The 26886-nt window shown below is 40.0% G+C and overlaps 1 protein-coding gene across 1 annotated transcript in view; it reads right to left on the bottom strand.

Annotated features, from left to right (window-relative positions):
• Positions 1-12350: 12350 nt before the first annotated feature.
• The window catches only part of ANKRD55 (ankyrin repeat domain 55), a 46604-nt gene continuing 32068 nt past the window's right edge, over positions 12351-26886 (bottom strand). Inside the window, exons 9-11 of the mRNA XM_086770921.1 lie at positions 25232-25887; positions 20528-20629; positions 12351-12992 (exon numbers count right to left, since the gene is read on the bottom strand). Of these exons, the coding sequence (XP_086627047.1) occupies positions 12724-12992; positions 20528-20629; positions 25232-25887 (1027 nt within the window). The 3' untranslated portion in view covers positions 12351-12723. The remainder of the gene's footprint in view (positions 12993-20527; positions 20630-25231; positions 25888-26886) is intronic.

Here is a 26886-nt window from a genome sequence, read left to right on the forward strand (position 1 = left end):
CCTCAAATTCTGTGACAGAGAAACTTTTTTTTTTTTTTCTAAAAGCACCAGGGAACACAAAATATATATTTGTTTGGTGATTTTTAAAATATAAACACTTCAACTACATTGGAAATATTGTTCAGCTACAAATTGGTGTTTGTCCTAAAGAGGACGAGAAATACTTGGGCAAAGAAGAACTTTGTCTTTCTATTTTCACTTTCTACATTAAATCATTCAAAGCTTGTGGGGGCTGATTATAGTATTTCCTCTTTACTTCTTGTAATGCTCTTCTTTAATATGAACAAGTCATGTAAGCATTGCTGCAAGTGGGTCTGTCCTGTATTTCTTTTTTTCGTCTCACCTCAGGAGTGTAAATGAGTCTAAAAAAAAGTTTTAAAAATCTAAAAATCCCAAATATTTAGAAAAATGGTTAAAGTGCTTTGTAATACTAACAAAACATCAAGAATTTATACTAAATATCCCTTGAAACTTGTGACATGAGACAAAAAGTGTTCTGAAAGCCCTGGTGCCTGTATCTGCTGGTATGTTTTGCAGCCCAACAGCATCCCAGAGCTCTACAAACATTATTTTAAAATTGACTGGAACATTTGAAGCTAAATCAGTTGCATGATTCTGACTTGCCCAATGTGCCTCTACAGCGATTTCGTACTGGCATATGCAAGAATCTAAGCAGCTGTATTTTTCAACTAGCCTGGTTGTATCTGCCCTACACCAAATGCTATCTTCCATTTTAGAGAATACATTTAAGTCTCTGGCTGCTAGAAATAGTAATGGGAATGAGGTCAGGGGTAAGAGATGCTCTACAGGAGGATTAAAGTTCACTCTGTGTAAAAAATCCTTCAAAAGAGTGAAGCTATGTAACTGTTGAAAGAACATGGATTTCTTAGTTTATATACATTGCTGACATGTTTAGAGGAGTACAGGCTGTTATTATTAATTTAAAAATAGCTAATACGTAGAGAAAGCCTAAGGAATTATGCATATGAGGTGATTATATTTTATCCCCTGCTAAAGTGCAGCCTGTTCCTAGGGCTTGTCAGCACTACAAGGGCTGTATGTATTTGATCTATCCTGTCATTTCACAGAAAGGTGAAATCGTATGCACAGTATGTAAGTAGGAAGGACATACAGTGCATACGCAACGTCTGTAAAACACTCATAAAATCTTGTGCTCAGATGAAAGGAGAATATGACAGTATAAACTTATGAAAGTCAAGTAGCAAGATGTTAGTCTTATTTGGAAGACCCTGTTGCATTGCAATGACAGTATGAATGGTTTCAGTCTATTTGAGAATTAAAAGGCCCCAAGAGAGTAGTGTTACAGGGAAAACAACCACCAGAGGTGTAAGAAAGAGAAAGCAGATCTTTCACACTAGAGTGGTTTCATCAAAGTTTTCATCAATGTTCCTGAATGTTGTTTCACAGAGCTCACAAAGAAAAACACAATGGAGAATGAAGTTCATGACTCTTCTGATTTTCTTGATGTAGTTTTATGGAGAAACAGGCAAATTTTACAACATGCTATCAGTAAGTGTTCTTTGTCATTAATTGATATCAGAAATGGATAGCTTAGCCTTCCTTTCTCCAAATAACATTCTTTTACAGCTGCAGGATCTGAAGCAAAGACAGAAAAGGACAAACCATTTTTTGCTACTCTGTAAACTTCATTTCCTGGTGAGCTGTTTTGACCAGAATGACTGATATTAATGGAAAATAACATGAGAATACCACTATTTTCAGCCATTAACTGCAGACAAGCATCATATTTGCAATTTCAGAAAGCTACTAACAATACATATGGCTGAATCAAGAAACCAACCAAGACATCTTTGCTGTATCATCTTGACCAACTAGTTTCATTTCACTGCTGCTGTTACTCTTGCTACTGTATGTGTAACCTGCTTATTTCAGTTATAAATTTTGGGATTACAGGGACTATTTCTTGTAATATATTTGCACAGTAAGAAGCGCAATGAGATTTAAATCTTCACTAGAATGTTCAGGTGCTACTTTGATATAAGTAAATAAATTACAAACAGTTAAATAACTAGTCACATCTGATGTATAACAGTTGGACTTCAGTGCAATTAGAGTCTAATGGAACAAGAATGAATAGCCAGAGATTTGCCTGCAGCTTGGGAGAGGATGGATGCAGTCTGAGGCAATGCTGGCTTCTGACACAAGCTGTAATTCCAGTTAGGCTGACTGCAAAGTGAATAATATTTTGCATAATGAAATTTGCATTTTTTTTTCTGTTTAAGCCAACCACACAAATCACACCCTAAATGGTTTCTCTTTTATAAATCCCAGTACAGCTTACTGTCATGTGCCCCGCTGCTCAATGACATTCCACTCTCTCATAAATGTATTTATTGGTTACTTTCTTAAACTCTTGCTAGAGGCTATTAAGAGTACTTGCCAGTAAGAACTTACTTTAAATCGGATAGATATTCCCAGAAAGTTAAAACTGTTAGCACAGTCCTGGCACTATATGGCACAGGTGCATGATGCTAAACAGCTTGTATGTATATAAAACACATTCCTGAGGTGGTGCCTGAGGCGGCTATGTTGGTGCTGGCCAATATAAACTCGTGGTGTGAAAATCAGTGTCTGTTCACAGCAGAAGGTGGCCAGGAATCCACAAGAGAAGAGAGAGTCACTGTTAGGATGACAATGTGAAGAGAAGGAATAAGTTCTTCTGGCTCTGTCTGGAAAGTGGGTTCCCATTTTTGAATGCAGAAACTGGAACTGTATTTAGGTGCTTGTCTCTTTGCATTTAGGAAGCATAACCCTGCAGCTATTCTTGAAAGATAATCAGATCAAGTCAGAGACCATGCTGCTACCTTTAATGAATATCTTGTTTTGATTTATTTGCTAGTCACTTAGGGTCTGGTGGCAGTAGTTGCTTTCACAATCACTGTGAATACCTCCTTGAAGATCTTGATTTAGCTGAAATCACACTGAGCTTCCCCTTGGAAATGTGGCATCTTGTGGTTGTTCCTTAGTTTCTTCCTTCTCCCTTGGCAATAGCTTTCCAGTGTGCCTCTGTATGGGCATGCGGGACTCAGAGCTCAACACATTGTCATCTTTCCTTCCATTTTGTTGCTATGCTGGTCTGTTGTGCCAAACTGGGCACTACCGTTTCCTCTTTGCAGAGGGCTGGGTAGCAAGTGTAAGCCTCAGGAAGCAGGTTCTGATTTAAAAATAATATATCTTACTAATCCATTGAGAATGCCACTGAAATAAGGGAAGATAGCATGTCATTTTTAAAAAGAAAGTGACTTTTTTTTTTTTTCAGAGTACACAGCAGAAATTAACTGGTGATATGAGATAGCTGGTTTTGTTTTCCTAGAATTTAAACATTCAGCTGACACTCCTTTACCATGAAAAACAAAACAAAAACCCACCCAACCACCCCACATCGCCAAGTATTCTTATTCAATGTTTTCTTACTGACTGTACAGACAAGACTACACACTCTGGGAGACCTGCCAGAAAGAATGGGTAATCAGTTTAAAAATGACAGACTGGCAGTTTTAGCTGAAAAAAATAACGCCTGAACAAATACATGTCATTAGACTGAGATGATACACCATACCCTGATGTGGTGGAACTAATTGCAACCATTTGCTGTCACATATATGCCATATAATGGGTGTGCCATCATTTCTGATAATGCATCACATTACTGTGTGTTGATGGCATTGAGGAGTTAACACTGTTCATCCTACCATGTGGATAACATTTCAACAGCTGTAGAGTCAGTGCTGACTACTTTCAGCGATCTCCCGTAAACAGAAGAAAGGAATACTCCTCAGCAGAATTCAGTCTCTTGAAGAAATCCAGATGGCTGCTAAAAAAAAATGTCACTAGGATGTTTTTCTCTCTAAAAATTATCTCTTGAACTGAGATATGATTTCTGTTATGAAAATAAATTTAAAAATAGCTTGAGAGTTGGTTTCTCAGACTAACTCTAGGATTGAGATTTTTGGTAGATGTGCTTGAAAGGAAGTACTTCACACCTGTGGTGGCATTTCTTTGAAGGTCTGTTTATTCGGAGAACATTTTAACACAGATCTGTGACATATCTCAGCCTAAGGCAACTGAGGAATTAAAATGTTTCTTGAACAATGTTTGGAATAGAAAAATCAACTTAAATGTTGATGTAATACTGTTACATGGTTAAATAATACAATGTGGTTTTGCATAGCAACCAGCAGAAAAAAAAAACCCCTGAACTCTGTTGTGTGGAATGCAGAATTTGTCATGATCCTGCAGATTGTGAACTTGCAGAAATCCACATGAGTGTGAGAATTAGCTTGATGTTCTGACAGAGTTTAGAAGATGGGCCAGGAGATAAGTAAAGCTTCTACTCATGTAGTGGCATATTCAAAGAAAACCATAAACAAATGAAGTTAGTGCAGAGAGGAAGGTCTACAGGCTTTATTAACTTTTTAAACCAAGATAATTTAAGTCATCACTTGGAACAATTCATACTTGTTAGTCTGAACTGGCCCAACTGTTGAACTTAGCCCAACATTTGTGTTACTAAACTAGGATTATGGAGTTTAGAATGTTAAACAAAGGAGTTATGCTAATCTGGACTTTATTTTCATGGCTGCGTGTGTCTGTGTGGCTCAGTAATACAATAAGCTTTTCAGAGTAGACTACTAGCTGAAACAGAGTGTCAGTAAAGAACTGAGCTCATCCTATAGCTTTCCAGTGGCCTCTGTGATTTGAGTTGATGATTTTGGTTCAGTTCTCAGAAGACAGTCTTATGTACTGTTAGTACTGAGCTTTTAAATCTTAAAAGCAAGTAAAAGGACGAAAGGAACTTGTGATTTAGATTTTACTGCAAGAGTTTTCAATTTGTTACAAACAGAGAACATGACAACCCCTCACCTCCTCAGCACTTTCCTGCAGTTAACCTGTAAATACAGGTCTGCATTCCCAAGTGCTGGTCACTCACCATCTTCTTTGGGTGAAAATGATGTGCTGAGGTGCTTACCAAGTGATGCTGCCCAAGAAAGGTTATGCTGACCTCATCTTTGTGTCCCTCCATGGGCAGTACCAGAGGGCAGCAGCATTTTGATCTGGATCAGGTAGAGGATGTGAAAGAAAACTGTTCTCTGGGAAAGCAGCTGCAGCTCTCCTGTGTGGTAGCAGTCGATGTCCAGTGACTATTGCAGAAAACCTGCTGTAGGTATTATATGGTGAGTTCAGTCAGAATTCAGAAAACCTGTCAGGAGAGCAGCTGGAACACACCCTTTATGTATTAACTTGTTTAATCTCTTTTCTGTTGTTTGGGATGGCAGAGTGGTACTGCAACTCCAAAAGCTCTGACTGGTCTCTTCCAACCTCTAACGACACTGAGGAGATAAGAGTACAAAGAGGATCAAGGAGACAAAGGAAGAGCTAATCTCAGCTGGCAGATAATTTATCCAATGCAGCTCTACGCCTTTGCTAGCACAGACAGTAATCACACAAAGTAACTGCCATGAAGAAGGTTGTCACTTAATTTTCCTGAAAATAAAAGCTCTTTCTCAGTCCTTTACTGCTGCTCTGGGGCTGCGGTTCCTGGCCAAGATCCCCAGTGTCCTGCATGAACTGTCCATAGCCGTAGGTAATGCTGCTCTTCAGACTGTCACTGATAGTACTGTGACTGCTACACACTCCCGAGCAGGCACTTTGCATCTGAGCTGGCCAAGGTGGCTTTTGGCCAACAGTAAGCATAGGCCGGTGGCCAGAATCTGCTGTCAGACTCTGATTCTCTGCACTGTGCCCTGAGGAGAGACATTTATAATCTTTACTTTTCAGCCCTTAATTTGCTTCCTGCATTTCTCCACCTGATTGTCATAAATTCTGAATGTTCACAAGCAAGTTCCCGTAAGGAGGGAAAACAGAATCCACGTTTTGGAGGGTTAACACCTTAAGCACCGAAGATAGCCCTCCAACTCCAGCTCTCAGAAGCCACTATTGGAAATTTAGTATATATCTTTATGCCTTAGTTTCTTCATATGTGACATTGGGATAATATTATTTACTACCCTACCAGGAAGGTTTCAGTGATGGAGTGATTACTTTTTGCTAAGTGCTAAATTCTATTAGAACATAGAAAAGTATCCTCCAGTTTACTACAAGATCTCAGTGGATTTTAGCAACCAGGTGCTCTCCTTACATAAAAGCTGAGAGGAGAATAAAACCTTTGTGAAAGCAGACTATCTTCCTGTTTACCATGTTACCAGAGAGAGCCAGAAGCATGCAAAAACTGGTGCTTGCTTTTTTCCATTTAGATAAAGAGCTTACCCTGGTTCCTGCTGCAACTTTGAGATCTGTATTTGACAGTTCCCAGACATGTGCTGATCTTACTTTTACAAAAATAACATTGAAAACTCATGTTGATAGATCTGACAGTATTGATGTCAAATGAATTTTTCTTTGTGAAAAATAATCCAGAAAAGTATTTCTTGCCGTTGTGAGCCAAGAGACTTAGGACCTCAAAATTACTGTGGTTAAGAAGGTGGTGTCTAAATTCTCCATGACTACCCCAAGGAAAGGAGTAATATAGCTCAAAGTCCTGATTTTTGCATTTCTGAAACTAAGTAGCAGGAGCTCTGCATCAGGAACAGCATAGGAGAGGCGTGAGCTGTGCTTTTAAAGTGCCTGTAAATGCAGCATTTGATTAAATATACTGTAGGCATGTATGTAAGAGTGAAAACAATAGAAGCCTGATGTAAATTAACTGAGCATTAAAAACCTTAACACTACAAAAGGAAGTAGAATGACAGCAAGGGCACAAATTGCTCCTCATGGCCTATGCCACTGACGAGTCTCTACATCTGTGACTGAAAGTTTCCGTGTCTGTTAATTATCATGAACCCTTTTAGTGGGCATGATTTTGTGTCTCATGAAGAAACCTAAGTGATGGCAAATCAGAAGCAGCTTTCTCAGGACAGATCTTGGAATCCACAACAAAAACAAAATGGCAAATTTATTTACAGGAAAATAAGTATTTAAAAAATGTTTAGCTGAGAGAGAAAGACCACGAGGACAATGACAATATTCAAGTGGCTTCAGTCTGTAGTTTCTAGGACATACTGAAAAAAATACTCAAATCAACAATGGGAGGAAAATCTCTGTAAGATCATGACATAGTGAACTGTAGAAAAAACTCTAGACACTGTAACAGGAGAGGCCAAAGTGCAAGAGGCCAAGAGTTCCAAGTATTTGAATTTTCAAAAGCATCCTAAGCCCTCTCTGATAAATTCCTTACACAGGATGCCTCTTTGGATCAACAGCTGCAGAGTGAGTGGACCTTTGAGAAGCTCCATGCATCCAGATCAGAAAAAAGTCTATCTTTCTGTTGTTAGGAGTTGGACAGATAGGGACTGTTTGGTTTAGCTGTTCTTAGCAATTAATCTCTGGCATACTTTCAAGAGTCTACTACAAATAGTCATTTCAGAAACAGGATAGGATTGGCACATTTTAGAAACTGAAAATGCAGTCTTTACAACTCCATATTTAGTATAGCCTTTCTGGTTAAACCTTATGTTTTTACCTTCCTCAGATGATATTTACGCTCAACTTCTGTGTGTGAAAGATACAGTCCCATTTCTTTTCAACCATTTAAGTGCAGCCAACAATTCACGCACTGTGGGAAGGTTTCCCTTCGAAATTTTCAGTATCTATGCAAAGCTACTTTCAGCTCAGTTGACAAGCTGAAATTATAGCTGAAGTTTGTGTCACTGTGTGTAAGCAGGGGATCTGCCTCTCCTGCTCTTTCCCCTCACTTGTACTCTTACCAAACTAATCTTCTCCATGTAGTCTTGATAGGGAAGGCTATGACTGTGAGGTCCTTTGTAATAGTCATCATGGCTATAGAGACACATTGGAAGGGCTGGACTGGGTGTTTTCTTACTACATTGATGTGTTCAGACAGTTTTAGTCTGCTCCTGTGTGATACAAGGAACTCCACCACATCCTTCTTCCAAAGGATGGGATCCTACATGTTGAGCACAGAAGCAGGCACAAAGGTGCAGGAAGGCACGTGTGCATAAAGTCAAGTACTCTTCTTGGTGTTTGCAGAGCAGCAGAATCATGATGCCAAGTACCGTAGAGCACCACAAACAGTGAGATGAGGAATGGAAAGTTACTGCAGGAGGCTGTACCATGTCTGTGTCTGCAGACCTTACTGGGCTCAGCAGCAGCTGCAGAAGGCAGGCTCTTGACAGTGTTGGCTGGCAGGGAGGGAGTGCTTGGACTTTAGGATCTCCAGTGGGCCTGGAGTTTATTTCTTGTCTCTGTGTCAACTGCTTCATGTCAAGTGCTACTCACTACCCCCTTGGTTAGAGTGGGCTTTGATGCTGGACACCTGACAGCCTCTGGTCTAAACTGCCTCTGTTGTAATGCTGAGCTTTTCCACCAATAGGGACAGCACAGGAAAATCTTTTCTTTCTGTGAAACTAAGGAACATAGGAAAACTCTATGAAAATGATGAGAAAAAAATTCCACTTTTAAAATACAGAGGCAAGGAATGTATACTTTTGATACTTCTGTGTTTTCCTAAATCATCGTTACAATGCAAATGCAGAGTAACAGGTCTGATGACTCGTGATGACAGTATGTTCAGATGAGCTCTTACAGCCCTGTTAGAATTGTTTGAAAAGTTGCTATGCTTTTATGTTCTGAAGTGGTAACGATGGAAAAATACACGGATTGTGCAGACTCCTCTTTGGTGAAGGTAGAAGAATGCACTGTAGCTGGGGTGAAGGAACAGAGATCTCTGTCTTTGACAGTGGTGGAGGTGTTTAAAATGCTTTATTAGAACTGAATTTTAGAGGGTATAGCTTCCTCTTTAGGTGATTATACAAGAAAATTAGCCTGCTCGTCAGATACTCTGCTCATCAACAGACTAGCCTTTGAAAGATCCCCATAATATGGATGATCCTTTGTTTTATGTATGAACATTTTTCTCTGTTTTAAATAATGGACTAATGCTGACCTCCTGCACAGTTTACTGGAAGAGTGGACCACTCCATTCAGTATCAGTGTATAAATAAATGGATCACTGCAATAAAGGCTACACCACTTTTAAAAGCATTTTCCAATTCCGTTCGTAAGAGTGATATATGGAATGCAGAGCCTGTTGCAGTGAGGAAGTATATTGTGTTTTGGTCAGAAAACATATCCTGTATGTATATATATTTTCTCAGCTCTCTGTGCCAAGCCAAACTCCCCAGACACCTGGTTGCTGCAACGCTCTATGAGTTAACACTCAACTAGTGCCACAGAAGAATGTGCCAGAGATATTTAATCACTACACAGAGTAAAAAAATATCTCTGTCATGACCTACTGACCAGACATTTCTTGGCAATTGCTAATCAACTGTGTTAGCCTTTTATTGTCTCCTGCCATTATCTTCCAGGAAAGGTCTAAGCAAGAGGTCAGTGTAGCTTAAGTAGGTATTGGTTCAGTTGTTATCTCTCATGCAGTATGCTGCAGTCAACAGTCTGCTGTCCTCTGAAGGTGAAAGACTTCAACTTGATTTGTCTTGTTTATTTACTGTAGAATTTAGCTATCAAACCCAGAAGATAAGAATAGTTCCTGGTGTGAACATTTCTGAGAATAATTTTTAGTGCTTTCTATGAGCATTAATTTTTAGAAGACCTGGTAAATTGTTAACTACTTTATTGACAGTCTACAGAAGAAATACATAAGAAAAGTGACCTAGATCTTAGTTCAGATTATCATGTGTTTAAGACACTCTCTGTTCAGGCAAGTATTGTATTCTGTGGTTACCTTTGAACAGGTGATTAGATTTGCATTCCTTTCCTGAAAAAGTCTATTTCTTGGGTTGGAGACTCGGGGAAAAAAAAACATTCCTTCCTGGAAAAAGATGAGGAAAAAAGGGGGAAATAATAGGGAAAAATCAGCTAGCAGATGTCTCCTGTCATGCAAACTAATTGTAGAGAGAGGAGAAAGTGGTAATATGTCTTTCTAGCTTCAAGTGACTGCACCTGAAATTCTGTATTTTTGAAGGAATTTCATTTGAAAGACAGTGTTATCTTTGCTCAAAAATTGTTCATTATTTACCTTTGTCTGCCCATGCTGCATTAACAAAGCACTGCTGAAGAGGAAAACCAGAAAATGGATTACTTCTTTTCTGGGAATGGAAGTATCTCACTGAGACATGGGGGAATGTCTCTCCCTTTCTCTCTTGCTGTAATACTAGAAATAGTTGAAATTTGTTCAGGCCCCTATGGGAAGCCAACACAGACTGCTCCTGTATCTTGGTCTCCAGCATGGAACCACAGCTGGCAAACAAATGGATGCCACCACAGCTTTTGTATGATTGCCATTAGCCAGCCCAGGACTCTCCTGGTCCCTAGACAGATAGAGTAACACAAGAGATGAAAGAGATTCAGCCCCTCTCTCAAAGTTCATAATAGCAATGAGGATCACCTTCTACTCAGGAGAAATGGAGTCGCAGCATGTCACCTGCCTCTTTTGAGGCTTCCCAGTTGTTAGCAAAAAGCTTGACTTTCTTACTCAAAAGGGCTGGAGTCACGGTAGACTTAAAAACATTTGACCTCACTGGGATTTCCTTGCTGTGCTGTTCGGTCTTCTCTTCCTTCTACACACTGTGCCTATTCCCAAGCAGTATGTTGAACTAAAGATAATTAATCTCTACCGGAGTGGTTACTTTGGGCTCTCACTCTGCGAAGACAAGCTTCATTCTCGTAATGTCTACACTGACTATCGGGGTGAACAGAGAGGTTATTCACTGCCAGCCAGAGCTGTATGAATTAGTTTTCCCTTCCTCTCTGTGCAGTCTGTGCCAAACCCATCTGCTCTGTACCGTTTGATAGTGACTTTAAGGTCTGCACTGAAACTTGAGTTTTTCTAGGAACTGACTTATGAGCCACTCGCCTCTTGTGTGAGGCCACAGGGAGAGGCACAGAAGGGCTGGAATCAGAGAATTTGGAGGTTGCTGCTGGTGGAGTTCCAGGGCAGAGAAGCTTCAAGGCCCTGGAGAGCAGACTAGCTCAAACAGTGGCCCCATGGAGCAAATACCAGTCTGCTACACCTTAGGAGGGACTCTGGACTTTTCAGTAAGGCTGGACTGAGCAGGACTGGTCAGGTGCAAAGATAGAGCATGCCAGAATTGATTTTTCCTTTAACGGAGTGTGCTTCTGTCATGCAGCAGTTTTTCTCTCTAGCCTGAGGGGCTAGGTTGCCTGTCAGGCACAAGCCCATGAGCTTTTTACTCTCACAAATTTTAGCAAGAAGCTAGAAATTTACACCACTTGTTGAATTTGAACTTTATACCCTGACATTGGGATTAGAGGTTTAAAAATAAAATATCCTTTTTATTTGTGTGCAGAAGTCCCCTTTTCCTTGTGTTGTGTCAGAGCAGCTGCTTTTGTGCTCTGCTTTTTTCTTTCTGAGACTGTGACAGCCACCAGCCATCCTTCTATTTACAGTCATTACTGCAAGGAAATTGGAAGCTGCAGCTACTGCGACATGATTGTGTTGTCTTTCATGTCAGGTTTGTCTTTTACTGTGACACAGCAAAAGAAATGTTTGTACAGATAATAAAACATTTATCTAGAGATAAACGGAAATGCCATGTCCTGGTTGAATGAGCTGCTGATGTAGAGCTAATGTAGGACTGGTTTAGCAGCAATGGTGATACAGAAGGGGTGACAAAAGGGGACTATCTAGCCCCCCTCCGCCCTGACCCACAGTAATGCTTGCAGCCCCTCCATAATCAGAAGTGGGGAGCCTCTGGAGTAATAGCAGCAAGATTTGGATAAGAATCCCGAAGCAAGCAGAGGCTGGCATCTTTGTTGGCCTCTAGGAAAAGACAGTCTTGTTTGGACAAAGGCTTATGGCACTTGCCAAGGCTCCTGACGGAACAGCACTCTAATTAGATTTCCTCCTTCAGTTTGGTGATCAAAGTGATGAAGTAACGCCTGATAACTCAGGACTGTGCAGTCCTTTTTTATTAAAATAACAATACATAATTGCTTTTTTTTTTTTTTTGTCACTGAGGAACATGAAGAATCAAATGACAGAGACATAAATCTGTCACTGTAACAAACAGTTTTGAATAGTGTGTGCTATAGCCGTGTCTGTCCTGCAGGACTTAGTGTTTCATGTTACTTTTTTCGTTTGTTGAATTCACAAAACCCACAAACTTCAATGTAGAAAATAGGTGAAAAACAAAGAGCAAAAGCCTCTCTTTTGCTAAAACTGTGTTTTATTTTGAGGTTATTATTTTAATCTTAAAAAGATATTTTTGATGGCACACAGCCTTAGAATCAGCACCTTTGCATTTACAAACTACAGAGAATCCCCATCAATTTATGTTTCCCCAATTCAAGCTTTTCAGTCATACAGAAAAACTTACTCTTTGTTTCTGTTTTCTATGAAAGGCTTAACAGCACATTGCTGCAACAAGATTGCATGTTATGAGGATTCCATTCACAAAATAGATTTAGAGCACATTTAATATTGAATTAATTATTTCATCATAAGTGAAAACTATAATGAAAATGCTTATACAAATACACAGTGCAGCTTTTGTGGTGTGCTACTCTTTCTTACACTCCAGTTCACAAGAGCATCGTTAGTGCAAATTAATGAGATTTTACTGTACAGTGATACTGTAACAAGCTCTTAGATATATTTCAACTGATTGAGGCCAGTGTAGTGAGTTAATTTTCAACGTCTGGTTTGGTGAGAGATTTCTCAAGCTCTTCTGCAGGGTTAGATTTCTTCTGGCTTGGGATAGCAGGCAGGACACGGCTTGGTTTCAGAAGCTCTCCTGATAGACCAGGCAAGAGAGAATAGAGCAAATGACTCTGAGAATGTCCCATTTTCTGGGATCTGGAGGCTGGAGCTGGTGGGAGAATAACTGCACCACTCCTTAGGGAATTTAAAGGCAGGGACTTAAACTTCTTAGCACCCTGAGATGGTAGCTGAACTAGAAGAAAAATAAAAAGAGAGACAGAGTGCACAGAGTGAAAAGCATGACATTTTTAAAAATGAGTTTGATACTTTCTTTGAACTGTTATTTGTTTGTCTTGTGTTGTGTTGTACTCAAACCTGCATTTGAAAAATGTGATCAAAATATGAGTAAAAAATCACTAAAGCCTGGCACGGCTAATCTTCAGCTGAAGAAAACAACTCCAGAGTGAAGTGATTTACTTTGTGTTTGGTGATCAATAAGACTTGATAAGTTCAAAGGTTTGCTTTTGATAAGCAGAGAATCTATAGTTTGTCTGAAGGAGACTTGGTCTGTTTGAAGAGATTACCACAAGACTTTTCTCATCAAAAACCACAGGCTGACTGAAACAGAAATGCTCCACAGGAATACGTTATTTTTAACAAAACCTTTGTGGGAGGATGCTATATTACCTATGGTAAATTCTGATCAAAATCATAGGAAGATGTAATGGAAGAATGTGGGACACTGTGTCTGGGTTGCTCTAGGCACAGCTAATGGTAAAGATAAGTCCACACGTGCTTTGCAAGGCACAGGCCACAAAAGTGGCCCACTACCCTGTAGCACACTAAGACCCACACTGAAACACAAGAGCCACAGCTGTTGTATGTCTCGTGTGTCAGGGGTCTTGTAAGAAACTGTGGATTTAGATAATCCTTAATCTCCACCTCAAATTTAGCAGTGTAACGTTGTTTGTCCTTTAAAGTTAATATGGTTCTGTGTCTTCTCTAATTGGAAATCCTCAGGCTCCTTCATTCATGCAAGTCACTAACTAATTTCCTAATTTTTACAAAGAGAATTCAAAACCTTAATTTTAGGCCTATTTTCCTCTGTCTTGGAATTTATTGTGAGTAGCATTAGCTTCTTTTCATTTAATTCTCCATTTTATTCACAAGCTCTTTGTATACAAACAGTTCGTGTTTTTCAGTTTAACCCTGTGAAGAGTTCTCTACTGGTCCTGACACCATCTGTTTGGCTACAGAATCTTCCTTGCAATTTTTCACATTATTTTTTCCTTAGCTGCATTCTCATTCAATCTGTGATTTCCTTCCATCTGCATCTGTTGTGATGAATATATGAGAGGCTATTAATGTTTTCCTCTGAGATGCTGTAGTTAGAATTTCATCTTACTAGTCATGGCAGCCTCCAGAAGGCTATTGGGATTCTTTGTCTATTTTGCTGGCTTCATCCTTTGAAACTAACCACAAACGTTTCCTAGGGGTCAGGTATTCAAAACCATTCTCTGAGACAACCATTTGTCCTCAGATTGGTATTGTGCTTGTGTGCTGGTTCTTTACATGCAGGAAGAACCTCACTATAAAGCACCCTGCTCAAAAAGTGACCATCTCAGCCTGTCATAGTGATTCCATTTCCTAGTCAACTCCAATGAAAACTGGAAGGTTTGTGTTTGCATTTTTCCTGGCAGCCCCTTTGATTGTTCCTTTTTCATAATCTCTGACAGCAATTTTCCTGTTCAGGGAAATTCTATAGAAAAGAGGAGTGGAGAAGAGTATTCTCTCTTAATCTAGTGAAAATGTTGTGGAATTCCAGAGAAATATCTGAAGTTAATCTAGATTTGGACCATTTTGATAGAGGATAAGTGGATAAATAAACTAATTTTTCTTGGAAATAACAGACCACATAATCAACTGGTATGAACTGACTACTACTGCAGTCAATGCACCTGTGATAAGCTGGACTTTACAAGTCAATTTTGATCTTAAAAAAAATCACCAAACCAAACAAAACATTCAGCACACTTAAGGAACTCATAGGTACAATAGTGGATAGCGTTTCTTAGGGGCTGTAGAATAAAAAGACAAGAAAACCGGACTTGAGGAATTTCAAGTCAGTTAACCTAACCTAAAAAATCCTAAATACCTAAAATCCTGCCCACAGTTGGTACTTCTCAGAAGTGACTCTTTGAAACTATGAAGTCTGCCTTCTCACTGCTCGGCAAGCAACATCAAAAAGAATAACTGTGACACTAGTGGAGTGGATGCAGGGGAAGTGAGAAATTATGTAGTTTTAATAAAAAAGGATTATTAACTTTGTCACAAATTTTCATTAAAAATAAGATAAATACATTACTATAACATGGACACACACTTGATGAAAAAAAAGGTGTAATTTCCTGGAGAACAGGTTTACAATGCAAAATGACCTTGATAAATTGGAGAAACAGTAAGAAATTCAGATAACGAAACTCAGCAAAGGCAAATACAAACCAGTACACTTAGGGAAAACAAAAAAAAACCAAAGAAATTCCAAACCACCAAAAGTCCAAATGTAAGATGGAGAATAACTGGCTAGGAGGGTAATAGTTCTGTGAGTAACTGGGGATAGAGACTGTACTTGAGGCAGAAAGACACTGAAGAAGTTCAAGCAGAAACCCTTGCAGCTTCCATGCCTTGGCAAAGCAGAAGCACACCAGTCTTGTCACGCAAGCCATTCTTTGTCTGTAGATTTATCTAGTATACAGGAAATTTGCCCTGTTGAAAACAAATTTTACCTGTCTCACATGTGCAGTGGGCATTGAACAAGCTTTTAATCTATGTAATTTTTTACTATAAACATTGTACAAAAGAGGCTGAAGTTGTCCTTGCTGCATTCCCTGTTGTGACAGGACTAGGGTTAATGGTTTCAAAATAGAGGGAGGTAGATTTAGATTGGATATTAGGAAAAAAATTTTTACAGTGAAGGTTGTAGGACACTGGAACAGGTTGCCCAGAGAGGTGGTGGATGCCCCATCCCTGGAAGCATTCAAGGCCAGGCTGGATGAGGCTCTGAGCAACCTGATCTGGTTGGAGATGTCCCTGCTCCTTGCAGGGGGGTTGGACTAGATGACCTTTGAAGGTCCCTTCCAACCCTAACCATTCTATGATTCTATGATATGCCATATACTAATTTCATAATTCATTATTTATTTGTCAGGAGCAGTAATTCTCTAAGACTCACTGGGTATCTTTTTGGGGCAAAGCAGAGTCTTTATAGTGAGAATAAAAAAGAAATGGTAGATTTTTTTTTTCTTTCCATGCTAATTTCAGTACAATTCAAGTTGCGATGGCCTGTCCAGGAAGTGTTTACTAGAGCTGCCTGGCCTTTGGAATTGTAGTGTAATTCATGGGTCATATTCATTCATTCATGTTCAGAAGTTTGGGAAATTGATTAGTTCTCTTTTCCATGAAAAAAAAAACCAAACCATGAATACTTTGCTTTTGTTTTTACTGAATTTGTGTGAATCAGGCAGGGCTAAATAAAATAAATGAGCCCATTTGCTTTCTGGCAATGGATATGGATAGAATGCTTTCAGTTCCTTGAAATTTTTATATGTAAACCTAATGCATACTGAGAGGCTCACTTGTTTCCCTCTTTGAACCACAGCCATATGTTTATGCAAGCAAAGATTACACCTGTGTAAAATACCTCCAGAACACTTTATGTACTAGATAAGCCCTCAATGATGGGTTTAACTAGGGCAAAAGCAGTGTAGTTTAACTTCACCCCCATGACTGGGCAGCCATCACAAACCCATGCTCATTCAAGAAAGTAAAAAACAGTATTCAAACATCAATGCTTTCCACTAGTCGTACATACTGTACTCAGTTTTGGATATTCAATAAGGATTTCAGAACTGGTGCATGGATGGCTTTGAAATAATATGTATAATGGCGGGTATTAGTATATGAATTGAAACACGTGAGCCTGGACCCAGCACTGAGGTCTGTAAGAGACAGAACACTTAAGGCTGGTTGCCATACATCCAGAAGCTAAGGGCAGAGTCAGCTACTGAAGACCTAGTCATACAATAAGAGCTACTAATTCAGGGAGCCTTTTCCACTGGGTAGTGACTCCTGACAGGCTGCTATTAAAAACTGCAGAGGTGAGAATAAGGCTGCTGGGAGGCATTGCCGAAGGAATATGTACTACAGCAGGAGGGATGGCTCTTAGACTCTCTTCCTTTTGCAAGCACTGGACCATGGTGGCCCTTTGCAGAGAGGAGGGTCCTTTGCTGTTAACTTGGGAAGGGAGAAACTTCAAATCATGATGAATAATAGCAAAAACAACCACTGATCCCCAGAAAATATTGTTAAATGACCTGCAGACATAGATCTCTTTTTTCTGTTGTTGTTCAACAAGTAATAACCTTGCTATGGCTTCAAACCTTCTGAGCCACATGGAGAAGTGAGAGCAGCAGAGAGTTCTCTAGAAGTCCCATATTTCTCTGGAAAATTATATCATTGAGTGAGTGATGCAAGATAGTTGTAAACCTGTTTTCCAGGGGTCCTTGGGAGAGTCGCGTGATGGGACAGAAAGGGTGTGCTGGGGACGGTGCAGCACCATGCAGAATAACAGAGATGCCAGGCTGTGCTGAGGCTGCTCGAGAAGCCATGTGAGGGACCTCTTCGGCCCTGGGAACATCTGGAGGGTAGCAGTTTGTAAACTGTGGTTTAAAGTTACTCAAGTGCTCTTTTTCTAGGCTGTTGTTTCATTCCTATTATCCTCTTTATAACTGGTATTTTTAAATGTTTCTGCTTAGAGATTAAAGCATCTCTTCCTTTTTTCATTGCCCTTCCTTTTTTGGGAGATGTTTCTTCTTTCTGTTAATCTCTAAATAGTTTCAGTTCTCTTTCTAATTTATGCTTATTTTATTGTTCTAGTTCCTTGGTTGTTTTTTTTTTTTTTTTTTCCACTGTCTTTGTGGCATGGTTTTAACACACATCTTATGTAACAGAAATATTAGAGAAACACTAATGTTTATATTCAAACTTCGTTGCTGGAGCCACTTGCCTAAATAAAGACTGTGTCCAGAACAGTAATATTTTTAGGGCTAAATGGAGGATGAGTGAAATCTTGGCTCTGAAACAGTTATTTGGAAAGCTCCAGGATCAAATGTGCCATTTGTGTTAACAACGAAAAAATGCAACCTATTTTGCAAATAACTTTGCTTTCCTGGTATTGACTTGAACTGATGTCCAAGCACTAATGGCACCTGGATAAATGTGCTGTGTTAGTTAATTAAGCTATGATTATTAACTGTGATAATTGTATCTTACTTGTAAAACACAGGTTTTGGCATGAGACTAGAACTAAAATCCTGGCTGTTTCTATGAATTTCTGCAGGAACACCAGTGATTGTGAAATAATATTTTTTAGGATTTTGCTTACAACTATGTTTTGACTACAACACATAGAGAACATTAGTGGAAAACTTAAAAATAGAAGACTTGGAGCTGGGATTTTGAAAGCAGTTGAATTATTTTCAGAGGATACTGCCTCAGTATTCCACATATCTCTACTTTTCTTCTTCCTCTCTTATTTACTGTGCAGCAGCAGTGCAGGATTCTGTATTTCCCCTACTCAATCTGATGTTCCCTATAAAGCCACCTCTACTGTTTCGTTTTTAGTAATATTGTTATAGCTGCAGAATTGCTTCTGAAACTCAGACCGTAAGAGGCAATGAGTCTTAAATTTAGCTCTGAAATGTGAATGCTCGAGGACATGGCTGATCTGCAGGAGGACAAATAGTAAAATAAAAATCCTCATCCAAAATACATTGGGGGATTTGCACTTAGTGGAACACAAGAATGTGAGGGCAGGACACTGCTGGGAGTAGGGCTAGTGTTTGTATGGGAAGAACACCCCAGTTGCTGGCTGGATCCAGCCTGGGACACTCACTAAATCTCGAAGCTCTGCCAGGGCTGTGGGAGCAGGGTGAGGCTTCCCCTGCGCTTCGGGACCTTGCTTCTTACTGCCTTGGGAGTGAGGAGTTGGCTGAAAGTGCAGAGGAAAAAAAGGCTGCTGCTGTCTCAATCCCTTTATTGTAGCTCCTATGTTATGGAAACTAGCCAAACCAGTTGCTATTAGAATGAGGGAAATGAATGATTCTCATCCTCATGTAAAAGCTAATCTATCTGCTGTGCTCAAGACAGAGAGAGACAGAACATCTTTTCACCTATGTAACATTCAGAACATGACAAAAAATTCTGGAAACGGGATGATCTTCATCCCTCTAATTTTTGCTAGCAAAAGGATGCAAAAATCAGTGTCATTTTTTGTGCTGTCTGCAGAAGAGTCATTCCTTATCCTGGCTTTCATCTCAAATATCCAACCTTTCTCTGCCATGCTGCTGTTAGGGTGTTGTCATCCATCTCTTTACATGCTGTAAGTCACCATATTACATCATGCCCTGCGCTCTGTGAAAAGCTACCAGAGTCATACAAGCACATGCAGTCAAGAGTGAAACTGAGAGTGAAAAATCCTGTGCCTGTGAGAATCTCAGTCACCTCTGCTCTGGAAAACAAATGTAGAACCAAGCTCGTTGGACTAGATGACCTTTGAAGGACCCTTCCAACCCTAACCATTCTATGATTCTATTCTATGATTCCTCTATATTGATGTACGTTGCTTCTACTAGGACAAGTCTATGAAACTCATTGGAGAAAAGAGTTGTGATCAGCAGCACAGAGTCCAGCTGGAGGTGGGCCCATCACTGGTGGAATACCCCAGGAGTTGATACTGAGGCTAATACTATTTAATGTCTTCATTAGTGACTTGGATGATGGGGCTTCTGTAAGTTTGCAAATGACATGAGACTGGGAGGAGTGGCTGATACAGCAGATAAGTATGCTGCCATTCAGAGAGACCTCGATGGGCTGGAGAAATGGATGGACAAGACCCTTACAAAGGGAAATGTAAAGTCCTACACCTGCGAAGGTTTAACTCTCTTCACCAATACATGCTGAGGATCAAACAGCTGAAAAGGAGCCTGTCAGAAAGGGACCTAGGGTCTCTGATAGGCAACAAGCTGAACATGAGCCAGCGGTGTGCCCTTGCAGTAAAGACAGCCAACAGCATCCAGGGCTGCATTAGGAAAAGTGTTGCCTGCAGACTGTGGGAGGTCTTACCCTCAGCACTTGGCGAGATACATCTGGAGTGCTGTGTCCAGTTGTGGGGCCCCCAGTACAAGAGAAACATGGACATACTGGAGAAAGTGCAATGAAGGGCAAAGGAGGTGATTAAGGTATTGGAGTGTACAACCTCAAAGAGGAGGCTGAAAGAGCTGGGAGTGTTCAGCCTTGAGAAGAGAAGGCAGCTCAGGGGATCTTGTCAAGATGTTTAAGTGCCTGATTGGGCGAGTAATGAAGAGGGAGCTAGTCTCCTCTCAGTGGTGTCCTATGAAGGGAAAAGAATCAATGGGAACAAATAAGTAAGAAGAAACATTTTACTCTGAGGGTGGTCAAACACTGGAACAAGTTACCCAGGGAAGTTGTGTAGTCCCCATCCTTAAAGGTATTTAAAACCTAACTGGATGTGATCCTGAGCAACCTGCTGCAGGTGACCTCTCTATGGGCAGGGGATTAGACTAGATTAGACAATCTTCAAAGCTGCCTTCCAACCTCAGCCATTCTACCATGCTGTGAAAAAGGAACATGAAACCTCTCTCAAGTCCTCAGATGGTAGTGACAGAGGCACACAGTATGATACTGTAGCTGAGACTTGCCTGTACTTACTCTTGTGAGCACAGTGGTTGGATATAGGAGCTAGGCTGTTCCGTACAGGAGTAAGATTTTTTATTTTGGTTTGCTCTATGGACATCTGTTGAAAATTTTTACCTGTGAAAGAAAAAAAGAATCTGTTACCATATGAAAATAATTGTAAATAATATGGTGCACTGTAGATCTCTGGCTTCTAGAAAAAAAAAGAAAACAAACTTAGTAATTATCAGAAATAACAAGAAACCACCTACTGAAAAATCTGTTGCTTTGTTCTCTTAACATTCATTAAAAAGAGCACCTGATTTAATATAACCTCCATGTGTACCGTTATCACTTCCTTTCTTATAATAAATAGTCATTGGTCTTAAAACAGGCATGGTCCAATAGCTAGGTTTGTGTAAGAATATTTTGACACTGTATTTGTAGAAATATTCAACTAGATGGATTTTATTTTGGAATCAAAGCTTTAGTATGCTAGCTTTTCTGATAGGGTCTCAGCCTTTCTAAGTGCTAGAACACAAATGGTGTTCAGCTGGATCCCGTGGGTAAAGCTGATGCATATTGGGCTAAAGCATGAAGAATCTGTTATGTATGAGCTATCTAATAGAAACTGTCTTTGGTTTCCTTTCCCTATGTTTTACTCTTTCTTTAGTCTTTAACACTTCTCCAGGGTGATCAAAAAGTGGGTGCCAAAGTTGGTACATTTCTTCTTAGACATCACGTCCACTGTGCACAAACAAATAAATATATCAATTCTGAAAGAGCAGAGAATCAAGCCTACTGCTCCCATTAGTGCAATTTGAGTTACAGTGGTTTCAGTGATGCTTATGCTGAGAACTAATGGCTTATTATGTATGTACCATTACGGCTTTGATGATGGGAGGTTGTTTTTTCTATCAAGAGATATGTTTATTTCACAAATGGGGGTATCTGGCAGCAAAGCAACAGTACAAAATATAATAATGTTTGCAAGGCTGATATGAATGCTTGGAAAAGAATCCTTGTTGTCTAAAAGTTCTGGCATCAAGTAGAACTATTCTTCTTCTCTTCCTTTCTATCTGCACTATGTGACATCAGGGAAAAAAGTTTTTCTTTCTTTAAGATGTTATCTTTGTCATCTCCAAGAGCATAATTATGATGGCATTTATTTTTGAAAGAAATGGAAGGGAGAGAATTTCATTATTATAAAATCTAGGGCTGTTCTGCAGTTTTGTTTACTGACATTTTTCACAGGTTGTTCTTTGATTTTCCTTTGCATTTAGGTAGGTGAACCATACTGTAGTGTGCTCTGTGGAAAAGTTGTAAGTGTTACGATGAATGTCTCACTGTAAATCAGTCTCTCAGCCTGAGAAACAACCAGCCACACTGATCAGCTTTGCTCTACTCTTTCCTGGCCAAGAAGTGCTTCTGTTGGAGGATACCACACTGCTTATGCAAGCATAAGCTTAATAATAGCCTATTTTTTTACATTACTTGTTGAAGCAAATAGAAGGTACTGGGCTGCTGTAACAAAGCCTGTAATAAAGTATTGCCTTAGACCTGGAAGGTTAGTAATCTAAATGATGAGTGCGTGACAGAAGGAGGCACCAGCTGGTTAGAGGACACCAAGAGCTGCCTTACGTTTGAGACAGGCTTCCTTTTGCCCATATCACTTGGAATTTCTCTGCTTACACCATTTTCCTTGTGGAAAGTAGATGGCAGTACATTTTGCAAAAAGAGGTGATTGCAAAGCTCATAAATACAAAATGCTTTAGACTATGGATGCCAGCTCAGCACTGTGGCTGGCAAGCACTCTTGCAATATTGTCAGTAGTTTTTGGTACAGCCTATCTTTACTCTCCTCTGTGAAGGGCAAGACAAAGTAGTTATTCCGAGAGAAGCTGGTGGCATGATAGTAAGGTAAGTCTCATTGCTACCTACAGCAACGTCTCCCTTTTATCTAAGTGCTAAGGCTCAGCTAGTAAATTGACTCAGCTTTCCTTTCCAAGAGTGCAGAATACAAAACAAAAAAACCCTCCAAAAATCCCTATCTTTGTGCCAGCTGCCTTAGTAGCAGTAAGAACAAAAAATGGCTCTGACTTTAATAAAAGGCATGGTCATGCAAGGCAATCAACACTATGTGCCAGCTGAGAAAATAATTTTCAAATTGTGTTCACCTAGATTATTGATACTCTTAATCCTGCCCTGGATATTCAGTGATTAGGAAATTTCATGTAGCCCCCACAGTCATGACTTGAGAAATGAAGTATTAACACTTCAGTGTCCTTCAAAGACCAGATGTTGTTTTTTCCCCTCAGCTAGGCCTCCTGCAAAAGAAAAAACCAAAAAAACCCAACCCAACGAGGAAATACCTTTTCTGCACAGTGCTGCTGGCTGAGCTGGAGCCAGGCTTACTTTCCTTCTGATCCCTGTAAGTCCTGCAGGCACAATGCACTGGAGACCTGGGAGCCCTGGAGCTCATACAGTAAATGCAGTTCTAATTCACAGCAAGTCAGGTGGCTTTAATTACAGAGGCAGTTTTAAACCACACACATAGGGGTGAAGAGGGATAAGCAGATCTTGTTATCGTAAAGAAATGTTAGACAGTATCTCAGTTATGCAATGCATTTCTGTCAGACACGCTCTGCTTCCTAACAAGCTTTTAACTCACGTGCTTCAGTGGCAGTTGCTTTTGCCACCTACAGGAATCCTTTTATTGTAGGAAAGTTTTGTTAAAGGCAGCTGGTACACAGCTGGGCTTAAAGCAGGCTCTGGCTTTTTTTTTTCTCTGAGGGAGATACTAAACTGTCAGGGATAAAATTATTTACTTTTCCTTTGAACATGCAAAGACAGCTCCCATTGTGAGAATTAGAAGATTTCCCATAATTGATATTATTTTGCCCTCATTCATGCATGTAGATTGCTGGTCCTACACTGAGTCCCTGTGCAGATCGTGGAGCACTGAGTGGATGCACAAGGTATGTCCTTATTCAGCTGGTTGCAGCTTTTTGTCATAGGATATTAATATAAAACCACCTGTCCTTCTGTCCAGAGCAAACAAGGATTTAACCATACAGTATTCTATGGTCTTAAGAAACACCTATGATCACATTTTAAATAAGGCAGTAGTTACTTCCACATTAAATATATTCATAGTCTAGCTAATTCCACCAAGAAATGTTTCCCCATAGTTGTCCTCGGGTTTGGTTTATTGAGTCTAAGTTCATTCCTGCTCCTACTATCAGGTGCATGATCTCAAATATCTCAGCCTCACCGTACCCTATTATATTTAGGTTGTAAAGAAGCCCTGCAGGTTTCCTTGCCTTCTACATGTGAGATGAACCTTGCAGAGTTCAGTGTAGAAAGAGTTGTGCTGGAGCAATTCTTGCTAGCCATATTTGGGGTTTCTATGGTTGAGTGAATAGCTGTGGAGTGCACAGTAAAAACTAGTAACACCTACAAACCATGTCTATCGAGCTTTCAGGAACTTGGCCTGATGTTCAGGAAGTGGAACTTTTTGAATAGCTCCTTTTTACCCTGAAAAACTATTTCCAGTCTTTATTTGCACGACATAGGATGACTTGTCATTCCGAAATTGTAATCTCTACTCTCATTATTAGAGATGTGAAAAAAGATTTGCTGTTTTAGAGATCCCTTCTCTTAGCAGTCAGTACAGTTTGCACTATCGTGTTAACTTCTCTTTCCACTGGAGGATAACGGCTCATGTCTGTTGGGGTGAGGATAGATTAATTTATTGTGTAATGTTTACTCCTTGCAATGGTGTACTGGTAAGTTTGGGGATTGCTTTTGCTTGCTTCATTTTCAGTTGCATATTACAGTGGCTGGAAGGCATGCTAGATGCGCTTAATTTTGGCATGGGACTAATCCCAAAGGAGATGAAGTTGGAGACACTGATATATTGAAGTAAACTCCAGCACACAGGCCAGCCAGCCAGATTAATTTAAACATGGATGTGAGTCAAACAAAGTACTAGATCCCAAATCCTGCCAAACCCTGGTTTTGACTTTACTTCAGAATTCTGATGCTCTGCTTCATTACTGTTGCATTAGTTTCCAAACCACAACATAAAAGCATTTACTCCATCTCTGTAAATTTAACAACCTAAATTCAGCTTTGAAGAAACTGTAAGAACAGCACATTAGATGAAAGAGCTGGCACTCATGGTGGGAGGAATGGGAAGAGGTGGCACTACAGCCTGGAGTCAGAATGTGTCTGTAAGGGCAAAGTGGCATAGTGCAGAGCTGTACAGCATGGGACACCTGGACTTACGTGCTCCGATCCAGAAGCTGCTCTTAGCACAGTTAGGGATTTGAGTGCAGTACTGTTCTCTTGCACATCTAGTTCCAGGACTAAATGCAGGCACAAGGCAGCAGCCAGGGCAGTGGGTGTTAACATGCCATTCACAAACCACATATATAACCTGGAGGCACTTACCTTGCTCAGGGTACCTTACATGCTTCTTACCTCCCTGCATTTTTGCTTGCTCATCAGACCTACTTAAATCTCTTATTTCCTACACCTAAGCACCTTGCTTCAGCTGTCAGCTGATGTCCTATCCATATGCCATCTGTGACTGCTACTACATACAGGGAGAAGAAACTGGAAAAGATATTAAAGAAATAGAAATATCATGGGTCAGACTTACCTATTTTTTTTCTGACTCAGCTTGCCACATCAGTAGAGATTATAGGATTTGGGGGACAGAGAAGAAAGAAATTACCTGATGGAGAACTGGGAAGTGAGGGAAGGCAGGGAGGGCACAAAAGCACATGGTGAGATCTATCAGAGTTTAAGCCATTTTTCAGTTTGTCTGAAGGAGTCCTAGCACAGACTTTGTAGGAGAGTAGTTGGTTAGAGTCTGTGTTCCAGGGATCATCCAACAAAGCCTGGCTGCTGCTTCTGTGGTCCAACAAGTTGTGTTCACTCCTACTCTTTTGAGACTTGTGTGCAAAATGGTGGGTGCTGGAGGAGAAGCTTGACATTGTGCTCTGGGAAGCAGTTAGGAAGGAATTGCCTGCAGTGATTGGGGGGAGGCTCTGGGTTCTGATGGGCAGAAGTCCCTGACACTCTGGTTGCTTCTCTTCTGGTATGAGGTACTTTGTGTCTGTGCTCCTTCTTTTAAAGTCTGTGGTGGTCACACACTCATCTGGAATATCTTTGCAGTTTGTGTCCATAATGCAATCAAAAGTGGTGATGATGTCATCTACTTCTGAGGTCTCTTCTCTAGGATATTGGTCTCTGCTTCTCTCCTTCTGACTGGTTTCCTGATCAGCTTTCTTCTTTTTGCAAGAGAAGATGTGGTTCAGCATACTGAATCGTCCTTCTTTCTTTAGGAGTCTGTTCTGAGAGGGAAACTGATGAACTGGCTCAAATCTACTGGAATTGCAAATGAAAATGTGATGTCATTATTGCCAAATAATGAAAAAAATACTGCCTGTGTTAGCCCATGAAATGGAGTATATACTGTTCAGATACATTTGCTGGGGTAGTTCAAGGAGGCAGAAAATTAGGACTTCAAATTTGGAGTTAACAAAGACTGGAAATTATACTATGTTACTTCACTCTTTCTTGTGGGATTCATTGCCTTACACTCATCTTAATGTAGGCTCAATGCAGCTATCGGAAAAAAAGCAAACAAACTTTTCTGGCTTCAGCATCTACTAGCTGCAGAATTATTAGTCTTAATGGTGAGGCAAGATCCAGTAATAACAATAATATGCTGGGATCTTTAAAACCAAGTGGTCTTTGTATTATGTCATATTTGGAAAATGGTATTTCCAACAGCACAATCACTGCCAACACTGTTGCAAGGGCATTAATGCACCATTCATTCCCTTTCCCTTTGTCTTTCCCTTTGCCTTTTCCCTTCCTTTTTCCCCATCTCCTTTTCCCTTCCCCTTCTCCCTTGCACTTGCCTTGCCTTGCCTGTACTAAAGAGGCCCGGCGCAGTTTCAGAAGATCTATCAAGATAATTACCTACAGCAGTGTTGCTGTAGTGACTTTTAGACGTGATTTTGACTAATCAACATTTTAGACCCATTCCAACAGACAGAGTGCGGGAGGAGAAGAGATAATGTTACCCATGTCTTACAATGTGTAACATAGGAAATAATACTAACTGCTGACTGGAAAGGAGGGGAAAGCATAAAGAAATGTTATGACAAATGTCTTTGTAAGTACATGCTCATTTACCGAAGTTAAAGAACTGAAATCAATTAAATGACAGCTGCTGAAACCAGAGAAATGCAACAAGAAAGAAAGATCATAAGCAATGGTAAAAGAATTATACTTTTTAACAGAAAAAAACCCTCAGAATAATAAGATATAATGAAAGTAGAGAACTAAAGACAACTAGGAAAACACTCCCAAACCCTT

This window comes from Chlamydotis macqueenii, chromosome Z, assembly GCF_036417535.1.
Source record: "Chlamydotis macqueenii isolate bChlMac1 chromosome Z, bChlMac1.mat, whole genome shotgun sequence".
Lineage (NCBI taxonomy): Eukaryota > Metazoa > Chordata > Aves > Otidiformes > Otididae > Chlamydotis > Chlamydotis macqueenii.